Source organism: Pyxicephalus adspersus, chromosome 4 (assembly GCF_032062135.1).
Source record: "Pyxicephalus adspersus chromosome 4, UCB_Pads_2.0, whole genome shotgun sequence".
NCBI lineage: Eukaryota > Metazoa > Chordata > Amphibia > Anura > Pyxicephalidae > Pyxicephalus > Pyxicephalus adspersus.
In genome coordinates this window covers 59,529,374-59,552,775 of record NC_092861.1, presented here as the reverse complement: position 1 = coordinate 59,552,775, position 23,402 = coordinate 59,529,374, and the positions used below count along the sequence as shown (strand labels likewise).

The 23,402-nt window shown below is 36.0% G+C and overlaps 1 protein-coding gene across 19 annotated transcripts in view; it reads left to right on the top strand.

Annotated features, from left to right (window-relative positions):
* LRCH3 (leucine rich repeats and calponin homology domain containing 3) overlaps positions 1-23,402 on the top strand; it is a 62,748-nt gene that overhangs the window by 1,102 nt on the left and 38,244 nt on the right. For all 19 annotated transcript variants that reach the window (XR_011920313.1, XM_072408339.1, XM_072408334.1 and 16 more), the window contains exons 2-6: positions 17,763-17,907; positions 18,203-18,329; positions 18,715-18,820; positions 21,531-21,667; positions 21,850-21,959. Coding sequence is in view for 18 of the 19 variants with exons in the window: in XM_072408339.1 (XP_072264440.1) it covers positions 17,763-17,907; positions 18,203-18,329; positions 18,715-18,820; positions 21,531-21,667; positions 21,850-21,959 (625 nt within the window). In the remaining variant the exon portion in view is untranslated. The remainder of the gene's footprint in view (positions 1-17,762; positions 17,908-18,202; positions 18,330-18,714; positions 18,821-21,530; positions 21,668-21,849; positions 21,960-23,402) is intronic.

Sequence of the window (23,402 nt, the reverse complement as noted above, 5' to 3'; positions counted from 1 at the left end):
CCCCCTGGGTGGCTGTCACTGTACGCATGCGCCCCCCTGGGTGGCTGGCACTGTACGCATGCGCCCCCCTGGGTGGCTGGCACTGTACGCATGTGCCCCCCGGGGGGGCTGGCACTGTACGCATGCCCCCTCCCCGCTGGCATTGTACACATGTCTGTTATTGGGTGGAGTAGCATGTTATATTGAGGCATAGGATCACAATGTTGTACAATGCTAATGATTTACACACCCTGCATCTACTGTTGGACAATGTTCCTGGAAACAAATACTTGGCATTCAGACATGTGCATATATCAGATGCTTTGATCTGCTGGAGAGTTGTCACTTTCTGAACTCGTATTTAAAAATGTAAAGTTATCCTGTCATTACATAAAACTCCTGACTCATTGCCCATATAGAGGTCCTATGGGCCTTCGCCGCCCCCCTTATTTTACAGTAAGTGCTGGAGGTGGCCATTATTCATGGTTAGGTCACATCCTGTGCAGAGGGATTGCGGTACATGTCAGAAATAAAACCATTCTGCTGCTTTTTGTCAGTCCAGATGTCACCCCCCAAGCTTCATATTTTGTTTAAATTGTGGGGAGAGCTGTGATTGCATATCAGCACAGGCACCAAGGGAAAAGAAAAGCTATTATTTCACATGATTATTATTTGTTCTCAGTAATAATAATGGTGTTGGGAAAACTTTTTTAGAGCAGGTGTGACATCAGGTCAGCAGGTGTGATTGTAATTCCACCTTTTTCAATAATGTTTTGCAGTTTTAACTACATAGGTTAAAGTTATTTTTTGCATGAAAACAGTTTAGCAGTAGTCATGTCAGATTTAATAAAGCTGCGCTCAGACTGCCCAATGAGGTTGCAGTGTGGCTACCGCTTCTCATGCCAGGCTGGATCTCAGGAGATGCTACATGTATATTTTCTCATGGTCAGTTTCATTTAGAATGAATAGAGGTGGCAGCAAGTGGTTCTGGTACCGCTCACTGCCACCAGCTGTTAAATGGGCAGATGCTGGTTCCTTATAAACTAGTGCTGCGGTGTGAGTGAGAGTGAGAAGCTGGCAATGTGCCGCACGGAATCCCTAAGAAGATTTGAACCTGCCCTATGTTTATAGGCAAAACTTTTTTTAGTATTTGTACAGGATATTCTCGACACTCCCGGATGCTTTTTTTTTTTTTGCTGTGATTTGCCATTCTGTTTATACTAGTGGCCTTTGTCAAGAAAGACAGGGGAAATGCAACATTTTAGAGTTGTCTCAAAAGTAATGGAATTCTCCCAATGGTGGCACCTGTAGTGGGGACCCAGTGTGTAAAAATATGTACAGACATTGTATGCTTAGTAATTGTTAGTGAGTTGTTGGAGCAAATAAGCACTGTTCATTTTTCAGAAGAGGAGACAATGTGCCGGAAGTTCCTTGCTGCCTTCTCCCCATCGTAAACATGAGCAGTCGTTATCAGTCATTTAGCAAACTGGCTTGGCCATAGGACTGATCTTCTAATGTTAGATATCGCCCATGACAATTGTTTAAAGTGTCATGGGCGACAAAGTTTAAGAGGGGAATTCTCTGTACTTTGGAAGATTTCCTCTTACTTTCTGTTTTGCCTCTGGGACAGTTCTGTCTTTTGCTTATTTCTAGCTGATATTGGGTTTTAAGGTTTAAGGGTATATTGGCCATATCAGTCAGCGGCCCTTATTTTGCACAATGCCCGTCTGCCAATGCACAGAAATTCTGGTGTTAAAATCAGGCAAATTCTGTGATTGAATTCTTCCTTCGTCACAGAGAAATGCACACTCTAAGCACGCTACCTTGACTTGTTCTGGGTAAATGCACACAAATGGTAAAGAATTCAGAATATACTTCTGTCCTGTAAAATGTATGTAGTTGGAAAGAAAAAAATTCCTAACATGTCTGCTTTGCTTTTTGTTTCTTACATCTTGTGAGAGACGTTTCTGAGGTTTTACTTTTTGGTGCTGTACCGGTTTGAACCAGCGTTTAATATAGAAACTTGTTTCATCCAGCAATTGGTGCAATCTGAATAGTTTCTCTCTCTTGTCATGATGTATTTGCACCACATTTTGACACCCATGCAGACTGCCATTTACTTGTGTATTACCAGTATAGTAATCAGTGTTGTACAGATTGAGGTGTAGGATTTTTCATATTGCTTTGTGATTGTGTTACAATACAAAAGTAGATGTAAATATTCTGAGGTGGCATACTCTAAATGGAATCTGTAGTAACACAAATACCTTTGTGAGAAGGCATGGAAGTGATGGAAGAGATACTGATTCCTGGTGTTGCTGATTGCAAAATCTTTCTTTGATTTACTTACCCTGAAGTCATAACTAAAGTGATTTGTGTGGTCAGTAAAGTGGCTGTAGACTGAACAGGCCCCAAGCTGGGAGAGACCAGCCAGTATTTTTTTACTTGCTGATCAGCAAAGTCACAGGTAAAGAAAACACTGTTAACAAGAATAAAGTGCAGGCAGCTAGAGGTGCAAATAGCTATGATTACCCCATACCTCTTCCAGGGTGTTGTGGCAGGCAAAGCTTCAGCACTTCTTGATGTTGCATGCTGACTGATAATGCAGCCCATCATAGAGGGAATTAGGGTGGGGAGTTGTTCAAATTCTGACACTACATTTTGCAGGGGTTGCAGTTGAATCACGCTTTTCAGATGCCTTGTGTTACCTTTCATTGTTGGTTTATCAGCTGCCTTTATTGACTTGACATTGCTCTTCATGGCCTTCACCATATTCTCTGCTTTGCACCACCAGGCTATCAAAATGACAGCTTAACCTAGCTCATTGGACCTGCTGTCACAATGACAGCATTTGAAAAATACATTTCCCAACTGGTTTTGCAGTAAAAATGCTGCTTGGGCACTAACACTTACATTCTTTACAGAGCTGTCCCCCTCAGACTAGCTGCTCTGATTTATTGCAGGTACTCTTGACAGATTTTACTGCCTGTGGAGGGAAAAGATGGAGTTGGGTTGTGTTGGTGTAGCACACAAGGAATGTCTTTTTTTTATTTAGCAGACACATCATTTGAATACATTTGACAAATACCTAAATATCCTCTTTTCTCTGGGGTAAAAGGTTGTAAAATGTATGTTGTCATTTCTCTTTTTCTTGCCTGTCCAGCCACTGTATATCTGATGTAAGCTCCATCCTTCTTGGGGTGGGGAAGGAAAAATCCAGTGATGGTCTTCTCCCCCAACCCCCTTTTTTGTCTTGTGACAACAATTGTGCTTTGTAATTGGTTGTTTGTGCCCCAGGTATTATTAGGAGTATAGATAGGCTATGGGCTGTCCTGGGACTTGAGAGCAATTTCAGACACTTCTGAGATCTTTCAGATTTTGACAAGTACATTTGACCTACTTTAAGCTGGTTTGGCATTACCATAGACTTGTGGAGGAATGCAAAACCTGCGTAAAGCAAACAAAAGCCTGTCAACACAGGTCCTAAAGTTGTGTATACAAATCAAGTTGCTCCCATGATTGAACAAGGGGACAAATCAAAGATATGTATAGGCTCACTGTAGACAACAGCAAAAAAATATAGCTAAACCCCAAAACAAATTGATATGTCAGCTTGCCAGTATTCAAGATGTGATGACTGCATTATTTTTCATTTTGTCTTTATAATACATGGAATAATTCATGGAAATCCTTCCAATAACACACTTCTTGTTCTGGGATGAGCATACTCAAATGTAAAAACTATAATAGGCTGTCATTGTAGCAACTGTATATTCTAAACTGCTTTTACCTTATATAGTTAGTTGCTTTGCTTTACTGAAAGTCATTAACCAGGAAAAATCATGAAGACCGGGAAGTGTCATTGTGGACTTAGTAAATGGCTCACCAGTTAATGGAGAGTTTTTTTATGTTTTGGCACAATTTATTCAATTTGTCAAATCTTGTCTCCACTAGTCCTATTTTTGAGGTTCTGCAAAGACAGAAAATCTACAGAATGCAAAGGTGTGCTTGTTTTTATCCAGGTTTCTGGCACACAGTGATGTGGAAGATGCTGGAAGCCAACTTATCAAACTGTTCCCATTGATTATACGGAGCAGTCTATTGGACATGCAGAAGCTCAAACATAGCACATTGGAATGAGAAGCATCTGTTTACTTTTTAATGGTAGTGGTTTATAACAAATGTACACATGTTTAATGTTTTTTTTTTATCTGTGCTTTTGGTGTTTGAATACAAAAAGGTACATGTAATCAGTTCTAAATTATGGCAATGTACTCAGAGAGCATCTAACACAACAAACACCAAAATAAAAATACACAGATCTTTCCTTTCCAAAGCTATTTGGCACATTTGCTATTCCTTGCAATTCAGCTCAGTCAGCTACAGATGTGCAGCTGTTGTCTGATATCCGGTCAGTATGCCAACTTCATGCTGAAACTATAAGCTGGCAGAACTCCATTGTGGATTGCAGTTTGTTTTGGCAAATGAATGTGTGAGGGGAAAGAAGAAATGGTGCTGAGCACAATGACATCCTTCCACCTGCCTGCTAGTGTATGTAATTCACTGCTCATTCACAAGGACATGTTTCCTTTTTTTGTGATTTAAAAAAAAATTGTGAAACATTACATGTCATTGCTTCCTCTATGAAGTGGGCTTTATCTTTTTTTTTATAGAACTTTATATACAAAATCTAGAATATGTTTGACGTTGCAGCACATAATGCTTTGTTTAATGTATAATAATTGAAACCATGTACACTGTTAACATATATTGTTGGACCATAGAATAGTTGTGGGACATACAATAGTTGGCCAGAATGACTGGGGAACTAAAACAGTTATGGAAATTTTTCCTGAAGGTTTCACAGTCAGCAGTAAAAACTTGATAGGGGGTTTATTCCTTTCTACCAGGTCAAACAACTTAGGTTTGGCTAGTTGTACTTGAAGAAAGTGGGCAGATTTACCAATCGCTATCAATGTGCTTGGAAATGGACTGTTAAAGTGGATTCTTAGTTTTTTGTTTTTTTAATCATCATTAAACCCAATGACTAATTGCAGCTTACCCAGCCCTTACATGTGCTAGTAGTATTATTTTCAGCCTTTGGACATTTAAAGCAAATATAGTAATACCTGTTGATCTTTAAAGAAATACAATGTCTTTATCACTTCCTGGAAACCAATCTAAGTCTATGACTGTTTGAGCTCTTTATGGGTCTATACATTCATATCCCATGATTTCTGACTGATTAGTCCTTAGAAATATCTTTTTTTTTTCCTCTCCTGGCCTTTATGATGGCATAGCTGAACAGCCACACCTCACAATGTCGTAATGCAGAGAAATTGATGGGGTGCTCTGAAAACCAACTAAAAAGATTGAGTGTTCTCTGCAGCATCTTTTCTCCAAATAGCAGTTGAGTATAACAACTATCTCACTTTTCCTTGCCCTGAGATACTTACACAAACAGCAAGGATGAAGAACAGAGTTTAATTGCCTCTCCACCTGCTCACTACAAAAAATATACTTTTTTCCATGTAATGTCTTTTTTTTAATATTTTAAAATGATGCCTGCTGATCCTGCCATGAAGGGGTTTGTTTAGGCCATTCATGATATTGAATAGAAATACATACATCACTTCTATTGGATGGAAACATTCCTGTCCTATAATTGTGCTCTTGGGAGAAAAAAAAACTCTTGGATTGTAAGCTCTTCAGGGCAGGTTCTTTTACTCCTGCATCACTGTCTGCGTCGGTCTGTCATTTGCCACCCATATTTATGTACAGCACTGTGTTATATGTTGGCCCTATACAAATACTGTTTATTAATATTAATAAACAACTTTTATTGTTGCCAGGCAGGATCTTTATTGCAGAAGCGACAGGTGATATCCCTTCTGCGATAAAATACCTTTGCTTGCCTGATCACAATTAAAAAAAAAAAATATATATATACACTTATCTGTCCCATGTTCTGTCATGGATGCTCCCATCCTCTTCCTCTTTTGATCCAGTATGTCCGTCTTCTGGCATCTTGACTAGTCTAGCTGGGACAATGTGATTCCTACACATGCACAGCTCAGCTTTTTTTTTGTTGTTTTTGTTTTGTTTTGAGCTAAAACTGACAGGTAAGTAAGCTTAATTGCAGAAGGGACATGGACTCTCACTTTCCGCAATATAGACATGCCTGATCAGAGTCAAACTATAGTTCTGCTTTGATTTATTAAAAGTGATGCATGTATTTTCCTTTTTGTAAAACACACACAAATATAATTGTATATTATTCAACCTTAAAACCCAAATTAGACAAATATTTAATCTCTTTAATTTCTAATCAACTATATCATTGTAATAAATGCTTCAACATTTTAATAAAAAAATCTCTAAATTTGATCAGCTATCTGTTTATCATCTTTAATTATCCATGGTTCTTCCAGTGGTTGTTAGGGGTTCCTTGTCATTTGGCCTGCATAGTTCCAGGTTCAGTGCCATTTGCCACAGTCAGTAGGATGATACCAGTAATCTTTTTTCTTTTTTTTTTTTTTTTTTTTTTTTTAGAAGGGTGGCATTTTAGATAACACTCTAATTATCACTGTAAAGGAGACATTCTTCCCTCTACCCCTCAATGAATTCATTTTATCAGTGATGTTATTTTTTTTTAAGGTTTTTTTCTGCCCATAATGAACTGGTGGAAATTTAACACTAAACCAGCTAAACCAGATATCCAGGGAGCTGTGTAATCTTCAGAGGACTGGTGTTTACCAATGCAAAGACTGTGACATCTCAGCTACGCATGCTACAAATTACTCTGGACCTTTAAAATAACTTTGTCTTGGGATTCTCACTTGTTTCAGTTTGGTTAAAAGTATTACAATAATATTTAAACACAATAAAGGTCCTTAAAACTCTCCAATGTTTAGTATGCTTGTTGAAGAGATTTTAAATTTTACTTTGTGTTCTAAAGTAAGTGAAAACACAATTTATATTAGGACTAAAGCTGTTTCATAGTCTCAGTGTTTTTAGGAGCACAGAGCCTTGGAAATGATCAGTATATAGAAGAAAGCCTCTCATTACATAGCATCCCTTCCAGCATGTAAGTGTTCCCCCAGGTTTTTGTAAAAAAAGAAAAATTATGTTAATGAACAGTCTCTCCTAATGCTTTTATTGGCATCACGTTGTACTATCAAGTCAATGAGTCTGAGACACAGAGTGATTGAAGCACATGGTAGACACCTATAAGAAATTGCTAGTTTGTAGGTCTCTCCCACAGGTAGCAAATAAAACTTATATATAAAATAGACAAGCACAGGAGAAATACTGTTGTAAGTCATTGCTATATTTTCTTAATAAAAACACTTTGACCATTTTAAACCATTTTCTTGACTGATAGCTTTCTTAAAAGGAAAAAGGCTTGCTTTTAGGTGGCAGAAATATGTGTATCAAACTATTTTCTTTGATTCTTAGTAAACTCAGAGTAAACTGACATACTTAAGTATGTGAATATTCTGGACATGCATTAAAAAACAATTCTTAACCTCTGTATGTGTGACCATTGCAGAGAAATTCATTTTCAAGGTTGAATGAAATCCATTTCCCATGCTGATTTGATCTTTACAGGCTGTCAGCCTTTTTTTTATTGGCCAGAAGCTGTTACATACAGTGACTCTATAGAGTTGTAGTATCTTTGAGGATGAAAACATACCTTCATATTAACTAATGCCTTGAGATGTTAGGGGTGGTTTGTTTAAAAGGTCTTTTACTTCATGTAAATATTATGTCATAGTCTGCTCATAGGACACCTTAACATAATTTAAAAAAGCACAGTCTGTACACATCCGGCGAGCATAGAATATTTTGTAGAAATTATTATTACACAGTATTTATACAGCGCCATCATATTACGCAGGGCTGTACAAAGTCCATAGTCGTGTCACTAACTGTCCCTCAAAGGAGCTCACAATCTAATGTCCCTTCCATAGTCATATGTCCTTAATGTAGTCTAAGGTCAATTTTAGGGGCAAGCCAATTAACTTAACCGCATGTTTTTGGGATGTGGGAGGAAAAAGGAGTACCTGGATGAAACCCACGCAGACACGGGGAGAACCTGAAAACTCCATGCATATAGTGTCCTGGCTGGGATTCGAACCTGGGACCTAGCTCTGCAAAGGCCAGAGTGCTAGAAATCTCATGGTACATGGTTTAATTCCTTTTTCAAAGTTTAGACCATAAAAAGAAGTTCAGCATATTAGTGACTCTCTGCCGTGTTATAAGCAGGCAGAAAACTCTTGCTAGTCCTATCAGTTGCCTGGACTTCCTGTTCCAACAATACTTGCAGCTAAATATTTATGTAGGTTTGCAAGTGTGTTTTCTTTCTAGGGAAAGTTTACGTAGACCCATGAGCTAAAATAGTTCTTCTCATAGAACTGCCAAGACTCCTTATAGCCCATTTATTGTATTTACATATGTTATTGACAATTATAAGCACTTTATTTTGCTAGAAAATATTCATCCATTTTTTTATATCTGTAAATGTGCGGGTTGCTTAAATATGTATTTAAATAAAAAATCAAATATTATTTATTTTAATCACCTTTTGGTTGGACTTGCCAAACAATCTGGGTCACATTTTAGACCCAAACAGTGATTTAGGGGCAAGATTTAATTGTCATTGACCCCAAACTAGTATGTAGCATAATTTCAGGCAGTAGCTGACTCTGGTGGAAGCATTGAAACTGTGTGCTACTTCATGTGGCACACAAGAATGCTGCAAATTTTTATGAATGTTGTATCTTGAAATGGTTTTATTACATTTTCACCCAGTCACACATTTGCACACTAATAATCAGCTAGATTAGCTATTCAAATCAAGAAAACTCAAGAGCAAGAGAGCTGGAGCAACTATGCAAATCAAGAAAATTTAAGAGTAAGTACTGTATACTTGTTCAAAATTAGTAATTCAAAGTATAACATGCAATTAAAACCATTTTTTTCCATATGTCTTGGAATAGTCTTGTTTAATATTATACGTTCACTATCATTTGTAGCCTGTGCCCTATGGGAAGTGTGCCACTTTAGCACTTCTGTCAAAAGAATGTTTGCTGTACAGAGAAAAGAAAAACTTTTAACTGCTGAATAAACAAACTCTCCTTACAGGTGACTGGATATTAACCAGCAAAATGTTAACTTTCTTCCTCTAAACAGTATACAACATAATCAAAGTAATGGATCTTAATGCACTAACTGTACTGTGAAATTGAGGGAATTGTCTTTTTTACACAGATATTACTTTTGGGGGGTGGATGGGGGGATATCTATATATTAATAATAATGAATGGGGAGAAATGTATTAATTTTATGTTGTGATAGGCTATAAGTCAGAATCAGAAGTCGGCAATCTCTTTACAGCAGAAAACATAACCTAAAAATGCAGCCTACAAACACTTCTACACTTCATATAGAACCAGATAGTGAAACTTCTAGCTTGTTTTCTGTTGATGTCATGCTTCCTTTCTGCCATGCATTTTTTTTTATATAGTTATATATTTTTTTATATAGTTTAGAGATGTTGGCTGACTGTTTTAAATTATCCAAGAACACATAACCACATTCACAGTTCTGTGCAAAATATTACCTACGAGAGGAACTAGGATTTATTCAACTTGGTACTATTTATGTTTTATAAAAGCATAATATAGGCATATTATGCAAATATCGGTGCTACTATAGTGTGATTCCTGCCATCATTTTTTGTTCCTACCTCACATTCTATTTATAGCCTACTACTCAAGAAACTTCTTTGTTTACATTAAGAATCATTAAACCAGCAAAGCAACCACCCCTACTAAAAAAAAAAAACTACCTCACCTTCTATTTCATGAAGATTGCCATTAAAAAAAAAAATAACTCGCCTTCTATTTCATTTAAATTCCTTTTAAGAATAGCCATTGAAACCAGTAGAGACAAGCATACCCTTACAAAAAATGTTGTTAAGAGTGGTGCAAAGTGAAGAAACGTCGTCGCTATATCCCCTTCAACGTGGTCTCCTGGTTGCGGCAAGAACTTTCCTCAAGTGTGATGGCCCAGTGATGTTGACAAACAAGAAGGTCCATGGACATAAGGTGCCGGTATTCAGGTGCAAAAAAAAGGGTTGCCAGTTCTTCCATTAAACTGATTTGAACGGAAGACTCCACTGTAATTTGAATCTCTGAAATTTTGGAGCTAGTTTACCTTTGGAGCATGCGAATGCCAATGGAAGAAGTGCCAAAGCTTACTGGTAGATCCACAAATACTGTAATGGAGAGGAAAGCTCAATGGTGCACCATTCACTATAGACACACTATAGTAGCACCCAAATATCTCTACATTACAGGAAGCTGACTGCACCTCCTTAGAACTTTTTTACTCCCCCTTTGTTTCAGGTAGCCTCTTTGTGTCAATCTTCTTGTTCGCTGATAACTTTTTTTACATATTAAAATACTATCAAACATCCTTTTACACAAACCAGCTTATTAAATTAATTCTATTTCTGTTTTTTATTCTAAGGGGTCAGTTTATGAAGGTTTCTATCCGAGTTTCCCCCAATTTTTACCCAAAATGTAGATTTGTTCACATATGATTAAATAGGAAATTGTGTAGATTTTGGGTAAAAAAATAAATCTTAGGTGAAAACATTTGTTTATGAATAGATCCCTAAATAGGCAGGTGACAAAATACCCAGATGGAATTCATAAAATATTGAACCTTGTGGAAGTTTCATGTTTTTCTATTGCAGAAAGGAAAACAACTAATTATGCCTCTTCTCTAAAATGAACTTTCATGGTAAATTAAAATCAGATTTTTGTAGATAATTATAATAAGAAGACAATAGATTGCATAAGTTAACATTGCATCAGGACAATATTTAGTAGCTGCACCTTAACAATTACAAACTTAGGTCTGTGTGGCTGTTCTCTTCAGGACATTACAACTTCTCCCCATTCCTCCTTTTAAAACAGTTCCTTCTAATCTTTTAGGTTATAAGATAAAGTTGTTTTCAATTCTAGCCACAAATTCTCCAATAAATTAAGTTTTAAACTTGTGACTCTGCCATTCCAGAACATTTAAGCAAATTCTGTTTAGTTTGGCTTCATGCTTGTGGTCATTGTCTTCTTGTTAGACAGCAAATGTTCTTCTCATGATTAGGTTTTCAGACTGTACAAAGTTTTCCTTAAGAACTTTCTTTTATTGTGTTAAATTAACCTTATTCTCTAGACTCATAAGTGTTATGTAGATAGATAGATAGATAGATAGATAGATATTTGCAGCAGCAGTATGCGTTCAGTATGTGAAGATGCACAGGGTTGGCTTCAGTTTAGTAGTGTACATGCCATAGGCCACAGTTGGTATCCTGGCTGTCCATAGGTATTTGATTGAGTAATTTCAATGCACTGTTACTTGTTTGTTTTAAAGAAAAGTTCATTATTTCTCATCTGTTATTTCATGACTTTTTACTAGGTCCTACATGTATTAAAATGTTGGAGCCCTTTAGGCATTTCTGACTGTAGTTAACAAAGTATGTAGTTGTTAAGTACGTTTCATGGCCTTAGGGACACCTTTTTGTTTCAGTTAATTGTTCTTTTAGAAATCTATACCACAGGCATTTTGAAATGTTCAGGTGGACGTGTATGTGTAATTGATTTGGTTTTTCTTTGACAATTTGATAATAGATGAATGTCTACTAAATAAATGTACATTTAGTACATTTTCTGTGAGGTTTAGAGATATGTTATATCGCAATGTAAAAATATTTATTCTTGGGGTTGTATAGAGCAGAGAAATAGTTATCTTATTCCTCACTCCTGCACCCTTCAAGCTTATGATAGTCCCTATTGCCACTTGTTTTCACTGATTCTTTGTTTGTAGCCTACTCACTGTCGTCACGTACATTGCAGGACCTACCTTTTTTTATTGTGATAGTGTTGCTTTTAATGTCTTTCATTAAAAGTAACACTATTCAAAAAAAAAATTAGGCTCCTAAATATTGTGAATTATGTTAATGTACAGAAAGGAGGAAGGTATGTGTTCTTGTTTTACTGTGTTCTTTTCTTTTGTGTCCTGCAGCAAGGGTTTATAAACCTGGTGGTAAGAGCACAAAGCTAATTAGGTCTTCGATTGTCACACACAAGATTTTTTGTCGTCTGCCACCACAGGAAAGCAGTGGATATAGGCTGGCTGCATTATAATAGAAGGAATATTGGCGTTCAAAAATTTCTTTAATATAATTTAAGGCTGCTGTAGTTAATCCCAAATTATTCAATTAAAGATCATTACTTTCCTATACTAATGTTTCTTAAGAGAAATAAGTGGGCTGCCATTACTGATAATTATCTTAAAGTGGTAATTGCTTGGCTGTTGGCCTACCTACTGGCTAAGTGCCTTGAGTCACTGACCTAGAAAACTATGTATGTTAGTCTCCTGGGTTAGTGACACAAGGTTTTGAAGCCAAGAATTCAGTAGGGCAACCAGGCACATGGCATTCACAAAATAGGAAGTTGGTAATTATGACCTCCATGGCATTGTCAGGAATGGCTTCTTTTCATTCTCTAATTATATTCTAGTGGCAGGGTTCCTTATTGATTTGATTGAGGCACTCGGGGTTCTTTTTTTATTTTTTTTTTAACTTGACTGAGAAAATGACCAATTACATGTTTATGGTCGCACTAGGGAGTATAGTAAAACTCCGGTCAATCCTGGCATGTTCACCACCCTCGCTTCCTTTAAGTTTTGAATAGATTTAGGAAGAGTAAATTCTCCAAGTATTTATTGCTATCAGTTTCCCCACCGAGGAAGGGAAAATATCTTCCAATGTGGGCACCTTTTTTTTCAGTAACCTTTTACTTCACCTTATGAGTTTCTCTTATATTCACTTAGTGTCTCCAGAACAGAAAGTAAAGGAAATTTTCCCCGTTGGGCATGGACAGCAATCCACAGTAACATGAGATGATTTACCCATTCCCTATCCAAAAATATGAAACATGGTTTAGCTATAAATACTTCAAAACACCTTTGCTGGATACACCTATTTTGATAAGTTTTTATTCAGAAAAAGCATAATTAACAAGAAGAATTTATATAACAGAGTGTGAGTATGGTAAGCACATTGTGAATACAGCGGAATACAAAGTGACCTATCAACAAACATTGTGTAGTCATACATCCAATACTTAAGGAATCAATACATATCCTGTTTAACAAAAAAATAACAGAGAGTGAGGAATAGGGGTAGGGAGGGAAGAGTATGGGTGTCCACATCAAGAAGGCGACTGAGCTGAGGAACAGTGTTCAATCCATGGATGCCAGGTTAGTTCAGAGGCATGTGGGGTATCCTTGAGGGTGCAAATGAGCTTGTCATTCAAATTACCCAGTTTAGTTTAGCCATTACCGAAGCCATTGGGATAGATGGTGATTTTAAAGCCCACGCCAGTGCGGTTCTGGCCACCAGCAGCACATAGCTGCAGAGTTTCCTGGTGTATTTCGGCAGGGGCATATCAATTTGGCTCTAGAGAGATTTCTGCAGACTAGGAGATAAGGGTGTTTGTAGCACCTGGGTTGCTAGATACACTTATATACCCAGAATCCTAAATCTTAGAAAGTGGAAAGTGTTTTTTTTTTGCTTTTAAAGCTGTTTGCATATCTGTTAATGGATAGGTTTGTATGTTTCTGTACCCCTAGATCTACACCATAAGGTGAACATATAATGATTGGTCTTAATTTTTAAATGGTTTTTGTATTTTTGCTCATTGTTTGTTCAACCCACTGAACAAAAAGTTGAAAGTCTGCAGTTCAACTGCATCTTGAGTTTTCATTTAAAATTATTTGTGGTAATGTACAGAACCAAAATTAGAAAAAAGTTGTCGGTCCAAATATTTATGGACCTAACTGTATATGACAAATGTGTTTGTGTGTATGTGTATATAAATTTATATATAATGTGTATGTATAGGGGGTCTGTTTAAGTAAGGGATAAAAAAACTCCATTTCTGTTCTTGCAGATGGCACCAAGCTGGGTAGTAAAAATAAAATAATGGTATTACAAAAAGATCTGATTTGTCAGTCAACTAAGTTGGAAATGAGGTTTAAAAATAAAAATGTTGTTTTTAGCAGTGATTCATACTATTGCTTTGAATCTTCGGAGTCCCAAACCATTTAGCATAAATCAACCTAATAAAGGTTAGTTTAGTGCAATAGTGCATATAATGTTAGTTTAGGGTTTGTGTATGTTTTATTAATTTTTTCACATGCCTAAATTAATATTTGTGTTTACTATATATGTAGGAAAGCAGTTAACTGAGTCACCTTATGTTCAATGGATATAACCAGTCTTCTATAGGTCTCCTCTTGGAGACTTGGACTAGTCATTGTTCTCCATCTCTGGATAAATATTTAACCATCTTTCTTTAGCTCTATTGTATGAAATGTAAAAAAAAAAACACTGTGCATTGATTTGCAAATCAGTTAAACATTGTATTTGATGGAAAATAACAGATTTTTAACATTTAAAATGATGAAACTGTGAACTTTGAATTTGATTCCAAAAAAAAAAAAAAAGTCTCAACAAATTAAGGTGAATGGCAACTGGTGCGGTACATGCGTTACAAAAATAAATTTCTATGGAGTCAGACGTAAATATAGAGCAGTTTGCCCTGCTTTGTAAAAGGAACACATTGTGAGATAGTTCAACAATTAAAGTGTAACTTTCCTCAAGGTAAAATTACAAAAAATTGTGGTATTTCACCATCTATGTTACATAGCAGCATTAGGAGCCCTTCTACATCATGAGCACTGGGCTGCATTTTGCTGGAATTGTGCAATGAAATTCAACAATTGAACAAATCAAAATTTCTTCTATTCTGATTATCCAGTAAAGGATCCTCTCTTTTCTTTGTTTAAGATATAATACTATCAGCTACTACCCCCCACATTTGTTCAGCAATATATCAAGCTGTTCCATTTTAGGAAAAATGTGCCAGTTGTTAAATTTTCAGATTGCAACCTCTTTGTGATGGTAAAGGGGTGAAAAAGGAGACTTTTCTAATTCTTGTACTTGCACCATCTCCCACTGATTTTCTGTTAATGAAGTGTTCTCTTTGTCCAGTAGCTCAAGCAAAGCATCCAGAATGGCTCCTTTTCCCGCACGTCTCCTTAGAAAAGCTTCATTTTAGGGGCCCTGACTGCAATTGTTATTTGCCTCAACTTTAAAATTAGAGCAGCCGCATGATGATCTTTCAGTCGATCTCTTATTGCTAAATAATGAACAGCACAATGTACATGTTGAATAGTAATAAGCTTGGATGCTTCTTCTAAGATATCAGATAATTCTCGTGGCGTGCAAAATTATTAAGAGTATAGAAAAAAGGAGCGTATAAGTAGAGTGCAGACAGGTGTGTGAAGCAGGCATGTGGTGATAAACAACACCTCTGTTTTCTCACAACACTCCCAGTGTGCAGGGGACGTGTATGTGTGTGTGTGTGTGTGTGTATATATATATATATATATATATATCTCATAATGTTACTGTATTACTGTGTACTACTTTATTGTGACCTTTATCTTTGGAATAGGACATTATTGCATATTATATTTTATTATTGCCTAATATTCCTTAATAGGAGTCGCAGAGTTCTCCCCAAGCCCTTTTAGCTGGGCGCACCACCCGGCATTTTTTAGCACCCACCCGGCTGTTTTTGGGTGGTTACTGAAGCGTTTGGTCACTATACACCCGCCTACGATTTCTTACCACCCGGCTTAAAACATTTCTGGGTTAAGCACTGGAGTCGGTACATTTTTTGCCAACTCTGACTCGAGATACCCCAAAAATATTCCAAATCCACAGCCCTGAAAATGTTTTAATCCGGACTATAAGTAAGGAGAGTAAATATGCATTGCATTTTATATTCTATTTTAAGTAAGCCGGTCTCTGTAGCCTCTATATAAAAGATGGGTCCAAATCACAAAACTGTATACATTTACAAATCTTTTGGGATGTTGGACAGTAAATGTACATATATTGGATAGGTAGATGTTCTACTAGTTTTACATTTTTATCTCTGCACTGCATGGCTTTTTCTGCACTACTGTCCCTCTCCCATTAAAAATCTGCATCTATTGAAAACAATACAGTTGCTATGCGGCTGATATTTCATTCTAACAGAGAAACAATGTAACAACTTCAATGATTTAGAGGTCCTTCTAGTTGATTATCTAAAAATAAATAAATCTATTTAATAGAATCTGAAAACATGCAGAGCTTTCATACTTCTGCTTATAGTTTCTAACAAGACTGCAGATGTTTCTAAAACCTGTAGGGCTAGTTCATATGAGATATGTGAATGGTATTTCTTTGCTTTGTCACATTCACATATTTGTTGCATCATGTCATTCCCAGCTATTTTTGCAGTGCTTTCTGCTCTGGCATTTCTTAGACCAGCTTTGTGCGCTGTATTCGTTTTTCTTAAAGTGAATGCTAAGTGCTACAATATTTCTGTTAATTGTTATGCTATTTGCCTGTTTGGTATGCAATGGCCATCACTTTCTGTCACTTTATAACAGTGAGTTTTTTATTTGTGTAAAGTTGGTGTGCCTGCTCTATGGTTAGTCTTATTTGTTTGATCTCTAGATGAAGGCAGTCGCTGAGAATGCTGGGAGTTGCTTTCAGTGTTTGGCACAGCCGGTTTCCGTGCAAAGAAAGGCTAAATATAAATCACAGATGCAGTTGTTCCTCTTGTAACTGCGCAGTTACAGTTTAGTCTCATGGTTTTCCCTGCTTCACTACTTTAAATGCATTTCTCAAAAAAGATAGCCCCTGTGGATGAAGTGTTTAGGTTGGGATGAAAGCTTACTTCGAGATGTATTCTGTATTTAATGGAAAAGTGTTCTTTATACAGGAGCATAGTTCAGTAAAACTTTTTTGTTTTTTGTACGTTCCATTGGGTTGCAGAATCCTTGAGGTTTAGAAAGGAGGAAACATTATATACCGCACATTATTTGTTGTATATCAGTGCCTCAGTAGGAATTGCGTGGTGAGGCTTTTTTTTTTTCTCTAACCAACATTTGTTTCTTGATGGTGATGTAACATATCACAAATAAAAATTATATATATATATATATATATATATTTTTTTTTTTATGCATAGAAAAAAAATATTGTGGAACAGGTTTTCAAGTGGAAATACTTAAAGCGAAAGCAAACTAGCAGAGGCTGCCTCAAAAAACTTTTAGAAACAAGTACAAAAAGTACCCACAATAACAGAAAAATAGAATGTACGTGACAGTAAATACCTGGGAGTATCTCAGAACATGTAAAACAGAACTGAAGGTGCTGGAAGCTGGTATTCTGTACAGTATTTGCTGCCTGCAATATTTGTACCTCGGGGTGCCTACTTGGGTATTTTCAGTTTCCTGCTAGTTGCAGAGTAACAGCAATATCCAATCCTGGAGAGAGAATTTGAGTTTAGAACTCAAAACAAACCAAACAACTGCGTCTTTTACTTTATATTCGCTAAGATACCAAAATGTTTACTGTGCAATGACTGTTTACTTTGAATGTGGCTCCTTATCAATTTGTTTTAAAATTCTGCCAATACCTTACCCTCTCCACAAAAAAGCCTTTCCAAAAATAGGTGGAAGGAAGGTTTTCTCATGATCAATAAGTTTGCTTACGGTGGATAAAGGCATGTTAGAATATGTGTTGTTAACCTTTGTTCTGTATACTTCTAGAGAGACAACTAATACTGATAATATTTTTATTTTAGATCTTTCTCGGAACAGACTGTCAGAGATTCCTGCTGAGATCTGTCATTATGTTTCCCTGGAAAGCCTAAATCTTTACCAGAACTGTATCCGCTATGTGCCAGAAGCTACTCTTAATCTTCAAGCACTGACCTTCCTTAATCTTAGGTTTGTATCTATTTGCTACATTGTAAATAAAACTAAGTAATGTTTAGTGCCAAGTTTGCCAGTTCTATATTATAGTGGAAACTTAGTATCTGGTCCAGGGAAGCCTGTCTACCAATGGCCTACTGTGAAAGGTTCTAGTTTCAAACCATACAGTACATATTTTGAATATACTTTGTTTACATTGTGTACATCCATTGTGTGTGTGTTTGTTTTTTTCCATTTCAGTTTGCCGTCTGGGTTTACATTTTGAGTACATTGATTTTAAGTATTTTGCTTTTCTGTTTTTCCTTTTAAGTCGAAAACAACTTACTACACTTCCAGGGCATGTCTGCAGTCTACCTCTAAAAGTACTTATAGCTAGTAACAATAAGTTGGACTCTTTGCCAGAAGATATTGGTCTTCTGAAACATCTGACAGAGCTGGTATGATTTTGCTTCTTTTTATTTAATTAAAATTTATGGTGTATTTGATGTTGTAATACTCAAAATAGCACTTTAATTAATAGAGATGTTATTACACTGTGTGGCTCACCATGTGCATATAAAGATGACCAATCAGCACATCTAATACTTGTATCTGTACATTGCACAGATGGTCCTAAAAATTATCTCAAGAAGATCTATAAATGAATTTTCCTGTATCTTCAGTTAGCACATGGATAGTGAATAGTGTGTTGTTGTGCACTTATTTTTTTTCACTAGATTGCTTTACCATCAAGTCAGTATTTGCTGCTTTCTACTTGCATGGTTAAAATTTCAAGTTAAATTTGAATACTGTGTGAAAAAATACTTTATTTATTTTTTTAAGGATGTGAGTTGCAATGAGATCCAAACAATTCCTAGACACATTGGCAAATTAGAATCATTGCGAGACCTTAATATCAGGAGAAACCACTTGCTGCAGCTGCCTGAAGGTAAGCAAAATGCAGTCTAAATAATGAACTTATATTTTGTAAGGTTTTTATAAAGAAATGAACCTAACAACAAACATTGTTGAGTGTTGAAGTTTCTCTATTTCTAAGGTTTTTAAGAATATTCCTGTTTTATACAAGGAGGTAGTAATTTATTAACAGTAATAATTAAATAATGTGATATGAAATAATGGTTGCTACAACTTGTCTATGACATGTCTACTGAACTGTTTATATCTCCATTGGTTAAAGATTTTGGTCAAACATGGAGTTCCGTTTTGTTTTTCACAGATTATCAGAAAATCAGTTGCTTGTAGAGGAATGTCCTCTGACTAATGTGTCAACCAGAAAACTATGCTGGCATGGGATGAGCTGCACATGAAAGCATTGTGTGGTGTGGCTTTTAACATTCACAGTAGCAATGCCAACTTCTATGAATGCTTGGGGAATGAGAGGGACATGCAACAGTTTACATTCCTTTTACAAATAATAACCATTTAGCAAACTAGACGATTTAAAAATGTTTTTCTATACTTTGCTTTAGCTATGCTGTATTTATTACAGATATATTTTTTCCTCTCGCCACAGCTATAATATATAGCTTTGGTGGACATAATTGGGGTATAGTTTTTATTGATAACTCCTTTACCTTAAACAAGTCGGTAGTTATTAATCACAAAGAGACCAACCATTGTGACTGACTATTGCACATTTCTAGGTAGTAAAACTTACACATAATTTATGAGTTATGTAGGCACCCAATATAATTGTTTCTAATTTCCTGTCTGGATGACACTGTTACCCAGATCAGATGACTAGCATAAGCCCAGCAAGCCTGCAGGAAATCTGTCTGTACGTGTTGAGACTATCGATCAAAAATGGATTATTAAATACACGTAATGTTAAAGTCTTGACCTTGTTATTGTACAAACCTATGTTTTTATATATTGAATACATTTCTCTTTTCCTGCGTCACCTGATCTTCTACTGTGCAGGGAAGAGATCGGGTGACTTTGATGGAGAAAAAAGCCTGCCGATCTCACTGCGCATTTGTGAAATTGGCAATTTTTTCTTCCATTAATGAAAGAGCTCCCTGTCTGCCCTTCTTTTTTTTTTTCTTTTTTTTTTTTTTTTAAATACATTTTTTTATTTTAAATAAAAGGGTGTCTAACTTTTTATTTTAAGTAAAAACTTTTTTTTATTTTTTTTTATTATTACATACATGTGTGTGACAAGTAAAATAAAAATGACAGAGGTCTCTAATTGAATCTGATGATGTTTTGGATAGCTTGCATATTTGTTTAAGATTGAATCTTATACTGCCATAAATACCCAACAAAGTGGTCTGAAGACATATATAAATTTCACATAGTAAACGTATCTGGTCTGTTACCTGTGATGGCTTTTCCTACTCTAACGTTATGTTGCCACTTGGGTTGTCTGTACAGGAAATTAAATGTAAAACAGACAAGATACATCTTTATACTTAAGCTGCAGTTGTAATACAAAAAGATTGTGCAGTGGAATTTTGTAGAAAGATGTTATGAAAAAGATCTAATACTTTTACTGTAGGCATTCCAGGTCTGTTCTTGTCCTTCATCCTCTGAGACAGTGGTCGCCAACCTTTTTGTACTGGTGGATCACTAAATTTACAGGCTCTGCACTGCGCATGCCTGGGAAGACAGGCGTCACTTTCAGTGACGTCATGATGCCAGAACCGGCCCACTCTCCCATCACAGGCTTAGTTCAGAAACGTGGTCCGCGGACCACCAAACTTTTCTTGCGGACCACCAGTTGGCGACTACTGCTTTGCGATTCCCTAATAGCAGGGCTCTCTTTTGTGTACATGGTGACCAGCTGCTTGCTGCCCCTGCTTGCTGTGTCTCTGCCCCTCTGCTCTGGTGACTTGCTGTGTTTGTGTGCCCCAAAAACTGGCAAGGAGGTGCAGAAAGAGGTGGACCAGAGCCAGTGGCAATGGTTGAAAATTGTAGATACATAAAAATTAATGAATGTAATGGCTAACTCAATTTTTTTACTTTTTGTTTACAAACTTTGGTATTTTGAACATGCTAGAAAATGGCAGAAAATGGCTAAAGGTGGCTATTTATATGGCACTACTACACCTGAATTTTGTCTCTTCTGCTTGGGGAAACCTGCAGGCACTTTCAACAGTGTATACACTTTACAGACCCATCGTGCTTTGTGCACATATATATTGGCTAGTAACTGTGTGGGAAGCAGGAGCGTGATAATCAACTATGGGAATCATGGGGTTCCCTTGAGAAGAACATATCTGGTTTGCAGGCATTTAGTTACTTACTAAAAAAAAATACCAAAAAAAAACAAAAAGCAGTGTAAATGATTGGGTTTTATATTCATGTTTTTGTGATTTAATACATACATGGATAAGCAAAATATGTAAAGGAATAACCAATATGTAAACTAGTGTATTAATTAGAAAGAACATTTGTGTTAATGTTCAGGGTAAAAAGTATGTTTCCATGCAATGCAATCTATAGTATCCAATGGCTTGGAACATATTGAAATCAAATTGACTTGACTCTAGAAAGTGAGAATGTGCATTCATTGCATATCCATCTCCGACTGATGCCATGCCAATTGTAGCCACAGAACCTAAAACCTCTTGAAAGATATTTAGATAAATTAGAGTATTCACTTAACAATTATTTTATGTCTTTCTATTCCATACTAGAACTTGCAGATTTGCCTTTAGTTCGATTGGATTTTTCTTGTAACAAAGTAACAGTTATCCCAGTATGTTACCGAAACCTGCGCCACCTTCAGACGATAATCTTGGATAACAATCCTCTGCAATCCCCTCCAGCTCAGGTAAGAAATGCAGAACTGATTGGTGTTTTATAGTGATATTAAACAGCTAAATATTAGGAGAGTTCCTGAAATGTTAAAATACAGTCTGCTGCAGGGGGGCTTGCATGTTGATAAAGGGGATAAATGCACCTATATGCATTTATATATACCTTTTAACTAATGTCATGCTTTGTTTCAAATAGATTTGCATCAAAGGTAAAATTCATATATTTAAATACCTGAACATAGAAGCTTGCAAGAATTCTTCAGATTTACCAGAGTATGACAGAAGACCTCTAGGATTTGGTTCATGGTTAGTATAAAAAAAATAATCATGATATTTATGTAAAATATGTTTTAGGTAAAAACTGTGTAAAATATTAGCTTGTTTCATATATCAAGGCAAGTAAAACAAATACCTCTACTTTTTACATCAGAGCACCCTGCCATTCTGTTTCGATCTGTAGTTGCCATGGTGCTGCACACGAGCCATTTAAGATTTTTCAAGTTAATTTAAGACGTGATAAAAGCAAAATTACAGCTATGACTGGTAAAACTATTTCACCCTAAATGTAACTATTGAGGGACCAGGAAAATTAGTGGTTTTATTTTCACTTTCTGCGCTTATACTATTCACATTATGTGCCTGTTATGCCCTAAACTTCTCGGTGTTTGAAGCCATAAACTCAAGCTAAAGTCACAGAAATAGTGTATGGACAAATGCCATTTTCATAGTCTTACCTTGCCCTTACATCATTTGTTTAAACAACTGTGTAGTTCCTGTAAGAACCAGCATACCCAGTGCTTTTCACCAACAGATACACCACTTCCCTTTATTGACAGTGCAATTACAGTGGGGTCATGTATGATGAATAGTGTATAGAAAACTGGAGTGTGAGGGAAGGAGTAGCATTGAGGCATTTCCTTGAAAAAATTGCTCTCAAATGATTGTATGTAATATAAGGATATATACAGGGCTATGAAGAGTTTAAGAAAAAAAGCAGCATAAGATTTTTGTTGGGTCATAGTAAATGTTTTCGTGTGTAATATGTTGGAATACCAAACTGTTAAAACCAGACATCCCATGCATAAATCTAGCCAAGATCAACTTATTTACTATTACATGTAATTTCAGGAACATTTAAGGGGATTAGAAACTTGTTCTTTGTTTTCAGGCCTAATTGAGAAATATATACTCTTTACTCTTCAGCTACAATTTTCATATTCTAGCGCTTTTTCTTCTGCTAGTTTGATTGCAGCGGAGTAACCCCTACTAGTATGTTTATCAGATGCTTTGTTTATGATTTCTTTAGAGAAATGTTACAAAATACAGTAAGCTGAAAATAAACAAAATAATGTTTATACTTCTTTGGACCTATGATGAACTGAAGCACCAGAAAAAAGCAGTGATGGACTGTTATATTTGCAAAAAAAAAAAAAGAAAAAAGGCCTTGAGGGTTTTAAAAAGTACACTACTCCATTAACCTCCCTAGCGGTCTAATTTTGTCCAAATTTCCATGCAGTACAATTTTTTTGCATGGAAATTTATTTTTCATTGTAGGCTGTAATTCTTAGGCATAACTCACTGATATTTAATACATTTAATAAATTTAATTATAAGCTTTAAATAACAAAAAACAAAAATCTGTTAAAAAAATAAAAAAAACATTTAAACATAATGTAACTGTATCGTAGCATATATAATATAATTATATATATATATATATATATATATATATATATTATATGAATATTT